We start from the raw sequence: 14,763 nt of genomic DNA, 5'->3' as shown, positions 1-14,763 counted from the left end.
CAAAAAAACCCAAAAAACCCATCCTTGAACTGAATGGGTAAAAAACCTTGGAGAAATCAGGTTCAGTTTGGGTCAGTTCTCCTCAAGCACCTATTGATGCTTTATCTTTCATTAATTTAATCACTGTTTTGAATAAATACTAAGGTTTATACTGAGTTTAAATACTTTTATTCATTTTTTTAAACGCTTTTCTGTACTATAGGGTACGGGAGCGAGTGTGACAGCCATTGCGACAGCAAGATGTTGTGTATTTGCTTTTTTTGCTTGGAAAATTGTGAAAGTGGATCTCAAAAAAAGTGTGTCTCAATGGAACTTTTTTCTTTTTGTTGCGATATTTATATGCAGAAAGTAACTTGGGGGTGCTTATGAGATATAATGGCTAGGTTTCTAGGTGTGGGGAAAGTGTGTATCATAAGCACACCGAATAGTATCAGGAAAACGTGCCATTGAAAGGCTCTTTAATGAGATCAGTCTGGCGTGCAGTCAGTGTAGTGCTTCATTCATCCTTCAGAGAACTGATTATAGTTTTAGGGCAGGTGAAGCCCCAGCTAAAAAGGGTCTAGAACCACCCCTGGTTTGATTAGTATGATTATATATAGAATAATCAGGTAGGGCTGGCTATGTTGCCTTGCTGCCCAATTTTATGACTACTCATTGAAAAACAGAAGAATATAAAGTTAGGAACTGCTACGTAGGCAGAACATTTGGATGGCAGAAGGCCCAGACTATTTTCCGCTGGTCATGTAAAGGGTCATGAAGCAAACTACATTTCCTGAGATTTTAGCAAAGCTTTTAACAGAGGTGTTTGTATTCACATCATAGAGGACAATGTTAGAATCTGGGACTTTAATTGTGGTTTGTAATTTTACTGCACCTTCTTATTTTTTCTGTCTTTAGGAAACTTCTTAGTTCCAACTCCTGAGGCTCTTTTAATGAGTTTCTCATGTTCAAATGCCCTCCAGATAACAGACATGTAACAAGCACTGATCACGATTATGATGACTTACAGGAAATAAGAAACCGCTCTATATAAGGAGGTGTCTACATTGATTAAATAACTATAATCATAGGCTGAATGTCTTAATAGGGGGTCCACCGCTGGCAAAGGAAATGCAGAGCAATACAATTTAAATAAATTAAATGCAATTAGTTTGACTATTTTAATGACAAATTATAAAATGTCTATAAATGACTATAAATCAGAACAAACAGGAAGGTCAGAGCTGATAGCCTTGTTGGCAGCGTTAGTGCTGATCCCGTTCTCTTCTCTTGACCCTTTGCTTTCCTGAACTGTGAAAAAGATACCAAGATACAGAGAGAAACTGATTTTGATAGAAATATATTTGAACATTGAATAAAATAATAGGTCAGACCCATCTATGTGCAGGATAATTAATTAATGTTGTGCAACAAATGTGTTGTTAAAGGTCCTACACTAATCATTTTGAATTGTTAAATATATATCGCTGTGAGTATTATAACTGTTTTATTTGTATTTTTATTACCAATATTATTATTTTAGCAGTCCACAATGACAGCATAAAATGTGAACGGTATCTGCTGAAAGGTTATTCTCAAATATACCACACACACACACACACACACACACACACACACACACACGGAGAGAGAGAGTGGACATGGTTTCTGTTTCTGAAGGATTCATCCAGTGTGACAGCTGATGCAGACTATTCTCAGAAAGTTCGAGGAACACTAAGAAAGTGAGTTATTGCTTAATAAATAAATTTATTTTACATGTTAACCAGTACTAGTTTTTTTGTGATTGTTGCATTTATTTGCCATATGATGATAAATGTATAGCAAGGCGCTGTAGCCATGTTGTAACAGTTTTCATAGCGAGAGTCTCATGGCAGACCTATGGCAGAACGGTACTTAAAAAGAGAGAAAAACACCAAATGTACTTTACTACATAGATTTTATTTTATTGCTATTTATTTAATTTTGTTTTATTTTTACTACTCTTTTAATACACCAACTTCAGTTTTGATCATCTGAGCCCATCTGCACAAAGCCACACATAATTTACTCAACAGAATTTATATAAGTTATAACTTATTTATTCATTTTTTACTTATTTATGATAATGTGTATAAAAAGGTGTATATTACTTTCTTCTTTCAGACAAACCTTTACACATCCTCTGAAGCAGATTGATGGTTTTTTCTAACAAAAAATATTTCTAATTTTAACATAGTAACGTAAATAAGTGACCACTGTTTTTTTTCTGTAAGAGGGTTGAAAGTATGATATGATATCTGAAAGTCTCAGTTCATACTCTGATTGTTTTCTGCTTGTTGTAGGAGTTGCTATGGTGATGCCAATCAGAATGGCTCCTCCTCTTCCTCTGATCTTTCTGTTCATAATTTACGGTAAGTGTGAATTTGTTTGTAGTTTACAGCAGCACTTTATTTCATTCGTGCAATATGTAATTTCTACATAATTTCTTCCATGCCTCCTTCATCACTTATATTTTCTTTGGTCGTACAAAACAGTCCAGCATTTACAGAAGAGGCAGGTGAAGTCTTTATTATGTTTCAGGGCTTTAGAGGGCTGAAAGGTTCCTGATTTGACCACGATAGGGATAGTAACTGAACCCGAATAGCTGAATAGATAACACTAAATAATAATAATAATAATAATAATAATAATAATAATAATAATAATAATAACTAAATAGATTAACAAGAACACCTAGAAGAACCCCTAGTGGTTGCTTTTAATATTGCGCTTTTTTTTTTCATTCTTTTGGGAGCCTGTGGTATTAAACAGAGGTATAGTCAAGACCAGTCCTCCAAGACAAAGATCAAGACTGCTAATAAGTCAAACTGGTTAGCCATGCTGTTTGTGAACTCATCATTACTTTCATTTCTGTTTCAGGGGTTTCTAGCTCTGAATGGGGTGTGAGTTACAGTCCTTCTCAAATCTGTGCACTGATGAATTCATCAGTGATAATGAACTGTAGCTACGCATACCCTCCTGAAAATCTGATAATGACAGCGTTTTGGACCAATAACCCTACAAAAGTGGGAGCAGAGCCTCCAGATCTGTCTGAGGACCCTGAATACAGTCAGAGGTTTCAGTATCTGGGAGATAAACAGCAGAACTGCTCCATGAAACTGAATCATGTGACAAGGAAAGACGAACAGGAGTACTATTTCAGATTCACAGCTGACAAACCTAATGGCAAATGGATTGGTAAACCTGGAGTGACTCTTACTGTCACAGGTGACCGTCATGAGAACGAGCTCTTTTTCTGTGCATTATGTTGTATCCAAGTCCAGGTCAAGTCCTAGTTGTTAATCAGTTAAGCAGAGGTGGGGCTTTATTTCTTTATTGTCTTAATTATACCTTAAGTATCTGACTCTTTGAAATATCTATCTTTGCTATAAACTATTACTGAACCTGGAATCGGACACAACACTGATGTTTAATAATAAGTGTATGACAGATATCACATTTATCAATCTAAAGTAGAAACAAGCACACATCAATCATTTTTACTGGTTAATGACTAATGAGCTTTGGTTGCTGTTCAGGAAAATAATCTAGATGTTGTGAATTATACAATAATGCTATGATCATAAAATGTTCTTCAACTTGCTTGCATGAGATCTGATGTGACAACTCATTGGTTGTACCCAGTGCTCATGTTCACATTGATGAGCTCCACGTTTTGTGTAGAAACAACCATACAACCAAATTTCTGTCACGTGTTCGTATCTTAAACGAGGCCCAATGTGTGTGTTGTGTTCAGATCTTCAGGTGGAGTCTCCTGAGAGAGTGACAGAGGGAGATTCAGTCCGTCTGACATGTAAAAGCAGCTGCGCTCTGACTGACAGAGCAACATTCATCTGGTACAGAAACTCAGAGCCATTAACTGAGAGAAGAGACAGAAACAATACACTCCTGCTGCAGTCAGTCAGAAGAGAGGATGCAGGCAGATATAGCTGTGCTGTACATGGACACAACCTCACATCACCTGAATTGAAGCTCAATGTCACATGTATGTCTGAATTTTTAAGCACTGCATAAATGTCATAGAATATTGATAGCATAAACTACTCCTTGTGAAACAAATCAATAAGAACTGATCCTAGCTCTAGTAAGGACTTTAGCTGCTGCATTTTGGACCAGCTGAAGTTTTTTCAGATTTTGCGTTACTCAATTTGGAGTGTATCACTGAGCCACTAAGAAATATAGAGCTGAGTATCATAAGCATAGCAGTGAGAGCTAACACCATGTCATTCTGATCAAATCCTCACAGATACCATTTTTCTCTAAGAACGATAAAAATAGTTGTGAGGATACAACTTTTTTCTAGTATCTTTGACAGAAAAGAAAGAATCAAGATTGATTTGTACTTAAGTCTTTGGGGCCAAGATGTGTTTTTTTTTTTTAATGAGAGACTTAACAACAGCCAATTTGAAGGTTTTGGGGACTTATCTTAATGGTAATGATGAATTTAAAATAGTCAAAATTGTATGCAAAACCATAAAAAAACAGCTGGCCAACTCACTGCAGAATTAAATGTGCACCTCAATTCTCCTGTTTCCACCAAAACTGTCTGTCGGGAGCTCCACAGGATCAATGGCCAAACCTTTGTTCACTTGTGCCAATGTCAAACATCGGTTTCAGTGGTGTCAGCGGGCCCTGTGCGAAGCATGGGGGTGGATCAGTGATGTTTTGGGCTGCAATAAAATGGCATTCCCTAGACCCAATACTTGTGCTAGATGGGAGCGTTGCTGCCAAGGACTACCAAATCATTCTGAAGGACCATGTGCACCCAATGGTTCAAATGTTGGGTGTGCCATTTATCAACATGTTAATGCAGATATAATTTTTTTTTTTAGTTGCACCCAGAAATGCGTCTGTGTCCATCACTCCATCTGGTGAGATATTGGAGGGAGATTCAGTGACTCTGATCTGCAGCAGTGATTCAAACCCACCTGCAGAAATCAGCTGGATTAAAGGAGGAACAACTGTAGGATCTGGAAGAATCTACAACATCTCAAAGATCAGATCTGATCACAGTGGAGAATACAAGTGCAAGTCCATCAATGAACATGGAGAGAAATACTCTGAAGCTGTCAATTTAAATGTCATGTGTGAGTTTATTATAAAACATAAGACGCTGTGCAACATTCCAGATTTTCAGTAAATATTGGTACAGTAGTACAAAAATGTTTTTTCATCATTGTTACAATAAATTTGGTGATTGTTATTAGATCCTCCCAGGAGCAGCTCAGTGTCTATAAATAGATCTGGTGAAATAGTGGAAGGAGATTCAGTGACTCTGAGCTGCAGCAGTGATTCAAACCCACCTGCAGATATCAGCTGGTTTAATGGAGGAATGTTTGTAGGATATGGAAGAATCTACATAATTTCAAACATCAGATCTGATCACAGTGGAGAATACAAGTGCAAGTCCATCAATGAACATGGAGAGAAATACTCTGATACTATGACTCTAAACATCATGTGTGAGTTAAAAGATTGATTTAATTGGTTGTGACAACACATAATCACCTAAAAAAATAAAACATCTTTGATCTCAAATTATTTTTCACCAAAATTATATGTGTGATTTTCTGTTTTAGACCCTCCCAGGAGCTTAGCAGTGTCCATCAGTCCATGCTGTGAAATAGTGGAAGGAGATTTAGTGACTTTGATCTGCAGCAGTGATTCAAACCCACCTGGGAAAATCAGCTGGTTTAAAGAAGGAAAATTTGTAGGATTTGGAAGAATCTACAGCATCTCAAAGATCACATCTGATCACAGTGGAGAATACAAGTGCAAGTCTGTTAAATAAACATGGAGAGAAATACTCTGATACTGTGACTTTAAATGTCATGTGTGAGTTAATGATGGTTTGATTCAAAGGATCATTCATGCATATTTCTTTTTCTGCAAAGCTGATCTCTATCGATGAGTCTAAATTTTATCGATTATTTTCTTGGTGAAAAATAGGCTTTCGAGAAATGCTATAAACATTAACTAAACATCTTTGATCTCAAATAATTTTTGGATTCTAAATGACACATACGATATTCTTTCTTTGTAGATCCTCCCAGGAACATCTTAGCGTCCATAGATGGATCTGGTGGAGTAATGGAAGGAGACACAGTGACTCTGATCTGCAGCAGTGATTCAAACCCACCTGCTCTGAACTTCAGCTGGTTCAAAGGAGAGATGTTTGTAAAATCTGGAAGAATCTACAGCATCTCAAAGATCAGATCTGATCACAGTGGAGAATACAAGTGCAAGTCAACAAATAAGCATGGAGAGAAAATCTCTGATGCTGTGACTTTATGTGTAATGTGTGAGTTTTATTGCACCTATTTATGTATTTTTCTGAATGTTTAGTCTTATTTAGTCCTAATGAACGGCTGATGCGTTTTTGTCTCCATTGCAGCAGTCAGATGGTATTTGTGGTTTAAAGCATTCAGTGTTGGTGTGGCAGTTGGTGGTATTTTTTTTGGAGCATCAGTGTACATTTGGTAAGATTATATTTAAGTTATGTTTAAGTTATATATGTATAAACTATGTAAATGTGCTGTTCTTCTGACAGTCTTGCTAAAAAGAAGAACAGAAGATCTGCTGTGAAGGACTCTGCTGTAAGAAAATCACAATTCTTGTATTTATTTTTTGCATGATGTGAGATGCATGTCCGCAATTACAGTGATTGTGTCATGAACCGTGCCTCTGTGGCTCTGTGGCGGCCACCGGAGGGAACCCTCCCCAGAATATTAGCCCTCAGAACTCCATTTCCCATCATGCCATTTCTCAGCCCTGATTACTTGCCCAGGTGTACCTCATTAGACTGCTACATAAGCTGCTACCAGCTTGTGCTCATTGTGAAGTCTTATCCTTGTTCTGGCTGGTAATGCTTAGTGTTTGTGCTATCGGTGTCTTCATGTGTTTGATATTGTTCTGTGTTTCGATTGTTTGCTGCCTACCCATTGACCTATCGCCTGTGTACCTTACCTCGACTCTGATTCTGTCTGCCTGCCTGACTCCGTTTTCGACTCTGCCTGCCCTTTGTCATTTCTGCTATTGTTACCAAACCTTGCCTGTTTGACTATTTTCATTAAAGAGCTCGCGAATGGAACGCTTCTGACCCCTCATTACAGATTGATATTGCTTGAACATTATTGATTGATGATTATGCTCTTTAACAGCAGCTTTTTGTTGCTCGATCATCGCTGAAATGATCACTTATTACAATATTTCTTGAATTACCCTCTTGAATGCTATTGATCTATGTTCCTGGTTGGTCTTGGTGTGGGAGGTCCAGTCCTGTCTACACTTCAGATTTCAAACATGAACTAATAATGTTGTCTTACAGAACCCTGATCCCAGTCAAGATGCAAATGTGTGCAGTTCTTTGGATGTAAGTGAGAAGTCAAATCAGATAATCCCAGAGGTGTGAAGAGCACTTGAAAACAATGCTTGAGTAAAAGTACAGGCTTGTGATTGTCCCATCAACCGTAACGTTATGAAGCTACGCAAATACTTTTTGTACAGGAAGAGAACAAAAGCTAGTCTGCATTAATGGCACATTACATTAACACATTAACCCTTCCACACTGAGTCTAAGTTTAAGTCAATATTCTCTAGTAATAACTATCTCGTCTGTCAGCAGCCTGTCCTGGATTTATTGTCTGTTTCTGTAAAGTCTCTGTATAAAAGCTTTACAAATGGTTCCCTTCAACTCTCCTCTTATTGGTGCCAACATTTTTGGCCAAATTGTGCAACCCTACAATCATGCACAACAAACTTGTCATGTTATGTGCTTTCTCACAACTCCTCAAATTGCTATAGTTTTTAAACTAGTGGGACCTATTTGCATTATTCTGCATAGGGTCCCAGAACACCTCCACTGGTTATGTCCTAACATATAATACACCTGTGATTCACAACTACTTGTAATAAGCTTGCATTTAAGTAAAGTAGCCATGTTGACAAGTTAGAGTGTCTTCCCTCCACATTGGAATTACTGTAATTATGAGATTGCAACTTGTAAAAAGCATTCACGTCCTCATAGAACTCATATTTACAACTGGCGAGAGATATGGCTTGTACCAACTCAACACTGTTTAGGTCGATAGCATTGCCATAGAAAAGAGTATGAATGCAGCAGAAAAGCAAAAGATCATTTTAAGATACAAGATAAATCCAGGCAACTGAACGGATACGGTTGTTGAGACTGTGCCTGGAAATTGTACTTAAAATCCTAAAATAGGTCAATGAATAAAAAAGTGGTGAGAATGATTCCTTAGTTCCTAGTGAACAGATTACAGTTTGTTTTTCAAGACTGTTTTTCAAGACTTGATTTGAAAAGTTTGCATTTTGAGAGACCCCAATACCAATTTGTCCAAGTTTTGTGCTTTTCTTTTCCTTTTCCCCACCATTGCAAATGCACCAATAGGAAGCTACTCAATTACAGCTGGGAAAGTGCTACTAATCCGTTGTTGAGTTACTTATCAACAATTGTTTTATAATAGTTATTATAATTAAGCTTCTAAATTCTGGAATTATGACCGTGCTATTGTCTTTATTAACAGGATGTTGTTTTCCTCCACAGGAGCTGTGATCCATCCTGATTGCTGCATCGCTTCCAGAAAACCATTCACTGAATACAAAATGCATGTGTTGTTGTTGTTTAAGGATGCTTGTAATGTAAATGTGTGTGTGTATGTGTCTGTGAAACTGATATTTCTTGGCGTATGCAATATGTTTCTTTTTTAAATGTCTTTGTAATATTTCCAGTGACAGCTGATGCAGATCGTTGTTGAAGTCCTCAGCAGGAGATGATGACCTCTGCTGGTAGTTTGAGATGATCACAAATAAAACTAACGGGGAAATCCAGAATTACAGAAACTGTTAACATCAAGGTCTTTGAGACTTTAAAATCATACATTGTCCTGTAAAGTTGCTGAATTATCCGTTCTGAGTAGCTAGAGTGAAAACCACTACATTTATATTTATATTCAACAATTATCCAATAGCTTTTTGCATTGCTTTAATTCCTCTGTTACACCGTGTTTCTGAAACTAAAAAGAAATAAACAATTAAGTGGCTCATTACAAATTGTCCCCATCAATCATCTGTGGTTCTGCCACACACACACACACACACACACACACACACACACGCACAGACTGTACACACATACGCGCAAATAGATTGGATATTCTGGATAGTCTGGATATTCATTCTTATTATTAGGTGTTCATTCCTGTTATTATAACATGGACGTGGAGGCTGAGGTAGAATCCATGTGGAGTCGTTTATCAGAAGAGTGTGTGATCGTCGGGGATGAGGCTGAGCATAAAAAAGCCTGCTGATCAGCTTCACCACTGGTCGCTTTCCAGAGGATGAACCTGGGACTCTTTGACACAAAGGGACAGGAGGATTAGGACAGACTTTGACCTTTTCTATCCTGACACCGATGTGTTCTTGATGGGTTTCTCTCCTGAGGATCCAGCCTCATTTGAGGCATCTCTAAAAAGCGGTGTCCCAAGGTCAGGCATCATTGCCCTGGCGCTTATAGTAATCATAAATATATACTTAATAAATAATCATACTTAATTTGGCATGAAAAAATTAAAAAAGCTAAATTATTTAGACAAAAATGTGACAAATACTAAATATTAATAATCAGAGGTGGACAGTAATGAAGTACATTTTCTTGAGTATTGTACTTAAGTACACTTTTAGAGTATCTGTACTTTACTTGAGTAATGGATTTGTGAACTTCTGCCACCTCTGTTAATAATAATAATAATAATAACAATTCATCCAATCCTGGTAACAGCTGCAAAACTGTCAAAAGCTAATAAAAATAATTTCAAATACTAATACTAATGTGTTTTCTCATGACTTGCTGTTACGTTCTTCACTGTTTTTTTTTTTTTTTTTATTTGAGTGAGTGTCTTTAGCTGATTACAGCACACTGGACTGGCCAACCAATCAGAACCCACCATGTATTCCTGAGCGAGGGACTTCATAGAAACAGGAAATCATCAGCATGTTTATATCAGAAGAGACAAAGCGGTGTAGAATGGTAAAAACAAATGTTGTTTTTTTTAAACAAAGCATTAACGCATGTTAGGCTGCACCCTATAAACACAATAACGCCTAGAAAAGACAGTCAACCACCCCTTTAAGCAATAAAACACAGCATCCTTAAAGTGCATGGCCGTGACCGGTCAGGTTTATTGAAGCATCAGCCATAGATGTAAGAGCACACAAAACAAACCAAAGCAGAAACTCTTAATAAAGCATGCATTAATACACAATACGGCAGAAAACATCTCTCATCTGGCGCGCTGCTGTAGATCACTGAAGGCTTTTCCAGGGTTTCTACATCTGAAAAAGAAACAAATAAAACAACAACTCAGATTAGAAGTCATTTTTTTCTCACGTCCCAGCTTCATGTTATCATACTGACATTCATTATCTTCCGGTCTGTTCGTCTCTTTCTTTCTGTGATGTTGGACAGTTGCGTACTGGATCTCCTCAGTGTCTCTGGATTCAGGAGTTTTTCCTCTCAATCGGCTCACATTGATATACAGAGCATCACTGACTCTATCAGGTTCAGAAAGAGCCTCTGAGACTCTCTGAGACGTGTAAGAATAGAGATCATTCTGAAATTTGAGAGAATTAAAAATAATTTCTTTTTCATTGGATGTTTGTGACGTGATGATGGAAAATGCAGTACACTGCTTTACCTCATTGACTGTAAAATCTTCAGAATTAACATCCTGTCGTTTCATCCTGTGATAAACACTATTCAAATAATGTAAGATATTAATGCTGATTACCATCAAACACAAATCTCATTGTCTGCATCATTAAATCAAGAGTAAACAAATGTGATTTTTTAACTGAACTCACATTATGATGGCGATGATGATGATGATGAATAATCCTCCTCCAGATGCTGCTGTGATCACAATCACATTCTGACCGTCACCAGGATGAACTGAAAGATGAAGATGATGGTGATTAACAAACTGATGAATGATGTGAAGATACAGGAGTGTGTTAATAAAAGCTTCACCTGTGACAGAAACAGCGTCTGATCTCTGAGATCCGTGTTGATTGTGAGCCTCACAGTAGAAGCGTCCACTCTGTAGTGCACTGAAACTCTGTCCAGATCCAACAGATGAGCTTTGATTCTCCTTAAACCAGAAGAAGTTCAGAGCAGGTGGGTTTGAATCACTGCTGCAGATCAGAGTCACTGAATCTCCTCCACTATTTCACCAGATCCATTCATGAACACTGAAACGTTCCTGGGTGGGTCTAAACCAGACAAAAATTTTACATTTTATTAAATAATAGAAAAAGAAATTGGATTTGTAAACATCTTGAAATGATGATTAACTCACACTTGATGTTGAAAGCCACAGCTTCAGAGTATTTCTCTCCATGTTTATTTCTGGACTTGCACTTGTATTCTTCACTGTGATCAGATCTGATCTTTGAGATGTTGTAGATTCTTCCAGATCCTCACGGTTGTTCCTCCTTTAATCCAGCTGATTTCTGCAGGTGGGTTTGAATCACTGCTGCAGATCAGAGTCACTGAATCTCCCTCCACTATTTCACCAGATCCATTCATGAGCACCGAGACGTTCCTGGGTGGGTCTGAAACAGGCAAAAATCATATCAATAACAATCATATTAATAAAAAATGTAAAAAATGTAATGTTACTGAACTCACTAACTCACACATGACGTTTAAAGTCACAGCTTCAGAGTATTTCACTCCATGTTCATTTCTGGACTTGCACTTGTATTCTCCACTGTGATCAGATCTGATCTTTGAGATGTTGTAGATTCTTCCAGATCCTACAGTTGTTCTTCCTTTAATCCAGCTGATTTCTGCAGGTGGGTTTGAATCACTGCTGCAGATCAGAGTCACTGAATCTCCTTCCACTATTTCAGATGGACTGATGGACACTAAGACACTCTTTGGTGGGTCTATCACAAAAAATAAATAAATTATAAAATGTAAAACCTGATCTTGTATCACAGCAAAAAGTCAATTGTTAAATTAAGTCTCCGAGGGTTTATTTAAGTTCAAACTATAGAGTGTTCAAAGTAACACTGAGAGTGTCAAATTAACAGAGTGGAAAATCTTTAAAAGAGTAAAACTCCTTCCATATCTTTGTTTTAGACATGTCTGGACCAAAAATGTGGCTTGTTTGTGTCTTGAAAGGAATGACTTGGTTCCTCTGGTGAAATCAGCTGCTGAGTTCATGGGTGAAACAATGAGTAACTAATAACAGAATTGTCTTTTTTGGGTGAACTATCACTAATATTGTTTTCTCTAAAGAAAACCCAGATGTCAAAAGTGGAGCATTTCACTCAACTATGAGTCTGTAGGGATGTTTTATTAATAACAGCCCTGTCTTTGTAAAATTGTTTCCCGTGTATTTGAAAATGTTATGAATCTTGACTTTCACTGTGAACTTTATCTTTTGAACACTATTTGCTTCAACAGCAATATTGTAGATGTACCTGCTCATGTCTTCTTGTTGCTGTTTAAAACTAAAACTATTTTTGTCTCTAAACTGTAAAATTTTCAATTACAACAAAAAAAATAAATAAATTCATACTCACACGTGACATTGAGATAAACCTCAGGAGAGATGTAAGTGTGTTCCTGTAGAGCACAGCTATATCTGCCTGCATCCTCTCTTCTGACTGACTGCAGCAGGAGTGTATTGTTTCTGTCTCTTCTCTCAGTTAATGGCTGTGAGTTTCTGTACCAGATGAATGTTGCTCTGTCAGTCAGAGCGCAGCTGCTTTTACATGTCAGACGGACTGAATCTCCCTCTGTCACTCTCTCAGGAGACTCCACCTGAAGATCTGAACACAACACACACATTATATCATACACTGATTATTATTCAAGAAGAGAGAAACCTCATCAGAGTCACCTAAAACAGTAAGAGTCACTCCTGGTTCACCAAACCATTTATCCTTATTAGTGATGAATCTGAAATAGTACTTGTGTTCATCTTTCTGTGTCACATGACTCAGTCTCATGGTGCAGCTCTTCTGTTTATCTCCCAGATACTGAAACCTCTGACTGTATTCAGGGTCCTTAGAAAGATCTGGAGGCTCTACACCCTTTACAGGGTTTTTGGTCCAGAACACTTTCTTGATCTGATGTCCAGGAGGGTATGTATAAGTGCATCTCATTATCACTGATGAGTGTTTTAGAGCACAGATGTGTGAAGAACTGTATCTCACAGACCAACCAGCACTAGATACACCTGAAACACAGGATTCATCAGGATGAAAATAGTGTCTTATCAGTTACAACAGACCATGATAACATGATAATACTCTTAGATGGAAGCTCTTTACAGGAAATGTGAGCTAATTTTTCATGAATCTATTGAAAGAAATGATGTGAAGTTCATCTTCAGCTTGTGATGCAGGAAAGCAGAAGTGAAAGAACAGTGACAAAGGAGAGAAAAGAGTGATGAAAAAACAGCCGTGAACAATTTTCAAATAATGCAGATAAAGACTAAGAAAATACCATTTGATTTTATTAAAGACGAGTGTGTGTTTACTTCATCTAACATCTCTGAACTCTGAATCTATATGTTATAAATTCATTCGACACAATAATTATTACCAAAAGTAATAAAGCTCACAATCAACTTTTGTTTTTCTAATCAGATGCTTTGAACAACAAGTTGGTCCTGAATCTCCTGACACTGATTAACAAACAAAACTATATTGAACATTTATAAAAGCTCTCGAGTCTTTTGACGTGTCTCGCCCAAACTTCCTGTTTTCAGATATGTGAGTACAGGACAAGAAAGTCTCATCGACCGCTCTTTGTGAGATATTAAATAAAGATGTTTGTAAAGTGAAGATAACAGAGACTCACCGTGAATCATGAGCAGAAAGATCAGAGGAAGACGAGGAGCCATTCTGAGCGACATCAGCAGAAAATACATCTATAATACAGCATTGATCAATACTTCTACACTCACAAACAGCATACATACATCACTCTAATGTACAGGAGTCGTGTGCTTTATGAGCTACAGAAATAATCATGTTTTCTTTGTAAGTATGAGTGTGTTTATCTCACCGTGTTGAGGCTCATCAGATCTCTGGAAGTCGACTGACTGAATGTTTTAACACATGCTCTTTTAGCTTTACTTGTGTGGTTAACAGTTTTAATACTCAGCAGCGGAAATGGGCTTGTTCTTATAATATAAAGCTAATATCAAATTAACTAAAAATGACAATAAAGTAGCAACACCAATTAATTTGAGCTCTTTTTCAAGATGTTGACTTTAGTTGCATTGCAAGCTAGCTGCTATTGTCCATTAAATCGATATTCTCTGAAAACTAGCTCACAGATATACAACTCAAGGATGTTCGGACTGAGGAAATGCCTTATTTATAATAAAATTAAGTATTAGTATTTCTCAAGGGAGTGTACTCTTTGTCTGTTATGGACAGCTTTGATTATTCTGTCACAGGACTCTTTCTTCTGTGGAGTGAAGGTCCATTAGATAAAAGCAGAACGAGCAGAACTGAAAAGAGAGACTGACAGCATAAATGCCTGTCATTCTGAAAGCAGCCAATCAGAGGCGATCTCCACATGAAGAAATGCAGCCTGAAGCAGGAAATACAAGCAAACACATTCAAAAACCGAGGTAGAAACACTATCAAAGACTGTCGAAACCGGAGGAAATGTTGAACTGT

General features: G+C 37.3%; 1 protein-coding gene and 1 pseudogene across 1 annotated transcript; one reads left to right on the top strand and one right to left on the bottom strand.

Moving 5' to 3' along the window:
- The first annotated feature begins 1,614 nt into the window (after window positions 1-1,614).
- LOC122352769 lies at window positions 1,615-9,111 on the top strand (annotated as a pseudogene).
- Window positions 9,112-11,420: 2,309 nt separating this feature from the next.
- Window positions 11,421-14,043, bottom strand: LOC122352882 (B-cell receptor CD22-like). The gene is made up of 5 exons (XM_043250627.1): window positions 13,934-14,043; window positions 12,969-13,307; window positions 12,649-12,897; window positions 11,755-12,006; window positions 11,421-11,670 (listed from the first exon to the last, which is right to left on the bottom strand). The coding sequence occupies exons 1-5, from the start codon at window positions 14,001-14,003 to the stop codon at window positions 11,495-11,497; spliced, it is 1,086 nt and encodes a 361-aa protein (XP_043106562.1). The 5' UTR covers window positions 14,004-14,043; the 3' UTR covers window positions 11,421-11,494.
- Window positions 14,044-14,763: the final 720 nt, after the last annotated feature.

This window comes from Puntigrus tetrazona, chromosome 1 (assembly GCF_018831695.1).
Source record: "Puntigrus tetrazona isolate hp1 chromosome 1, ASM1883169v1, whole genome shotgun sequence".
NCBI lineage: Eukaryota > Metazoa > Chordata > Actinopteri > Cypriniformes > Cyprinidae > Puntigrus > Puntigrus tetrazona.
The sequence above is the reverse complement of the archived record's forward strand: the minus strand, read 5'-3'. Positions and strand labels throughout refer to the sequence as shown.

Excerpts from the sequence above, each read along its gene's own strand:
- LOC122352882 (XM_043250627.1), bottom strand. The coding sequence starts at position 14,003 with ATGTATTTTCTGCTGATGTCGCTCAGAATGGCTCCTCGTCTTCCTCTG. Across the intron at positions 12,898-12,968 it reads AGTGACTCTTACTGTTTTAG|ATCTTCAGGTGGAGTCTCCT; the intron begins GTGACTCTGATG and ends TGTTGTGTTCAG. Across the intron at positions 12,007-12,648 it reads GGTTTATCTCAATGTCACGT|ACCCACCAAAGAGTGTCTTA; the intron begins GTGAGTATGAAT and ends TTTTTGTGATAG.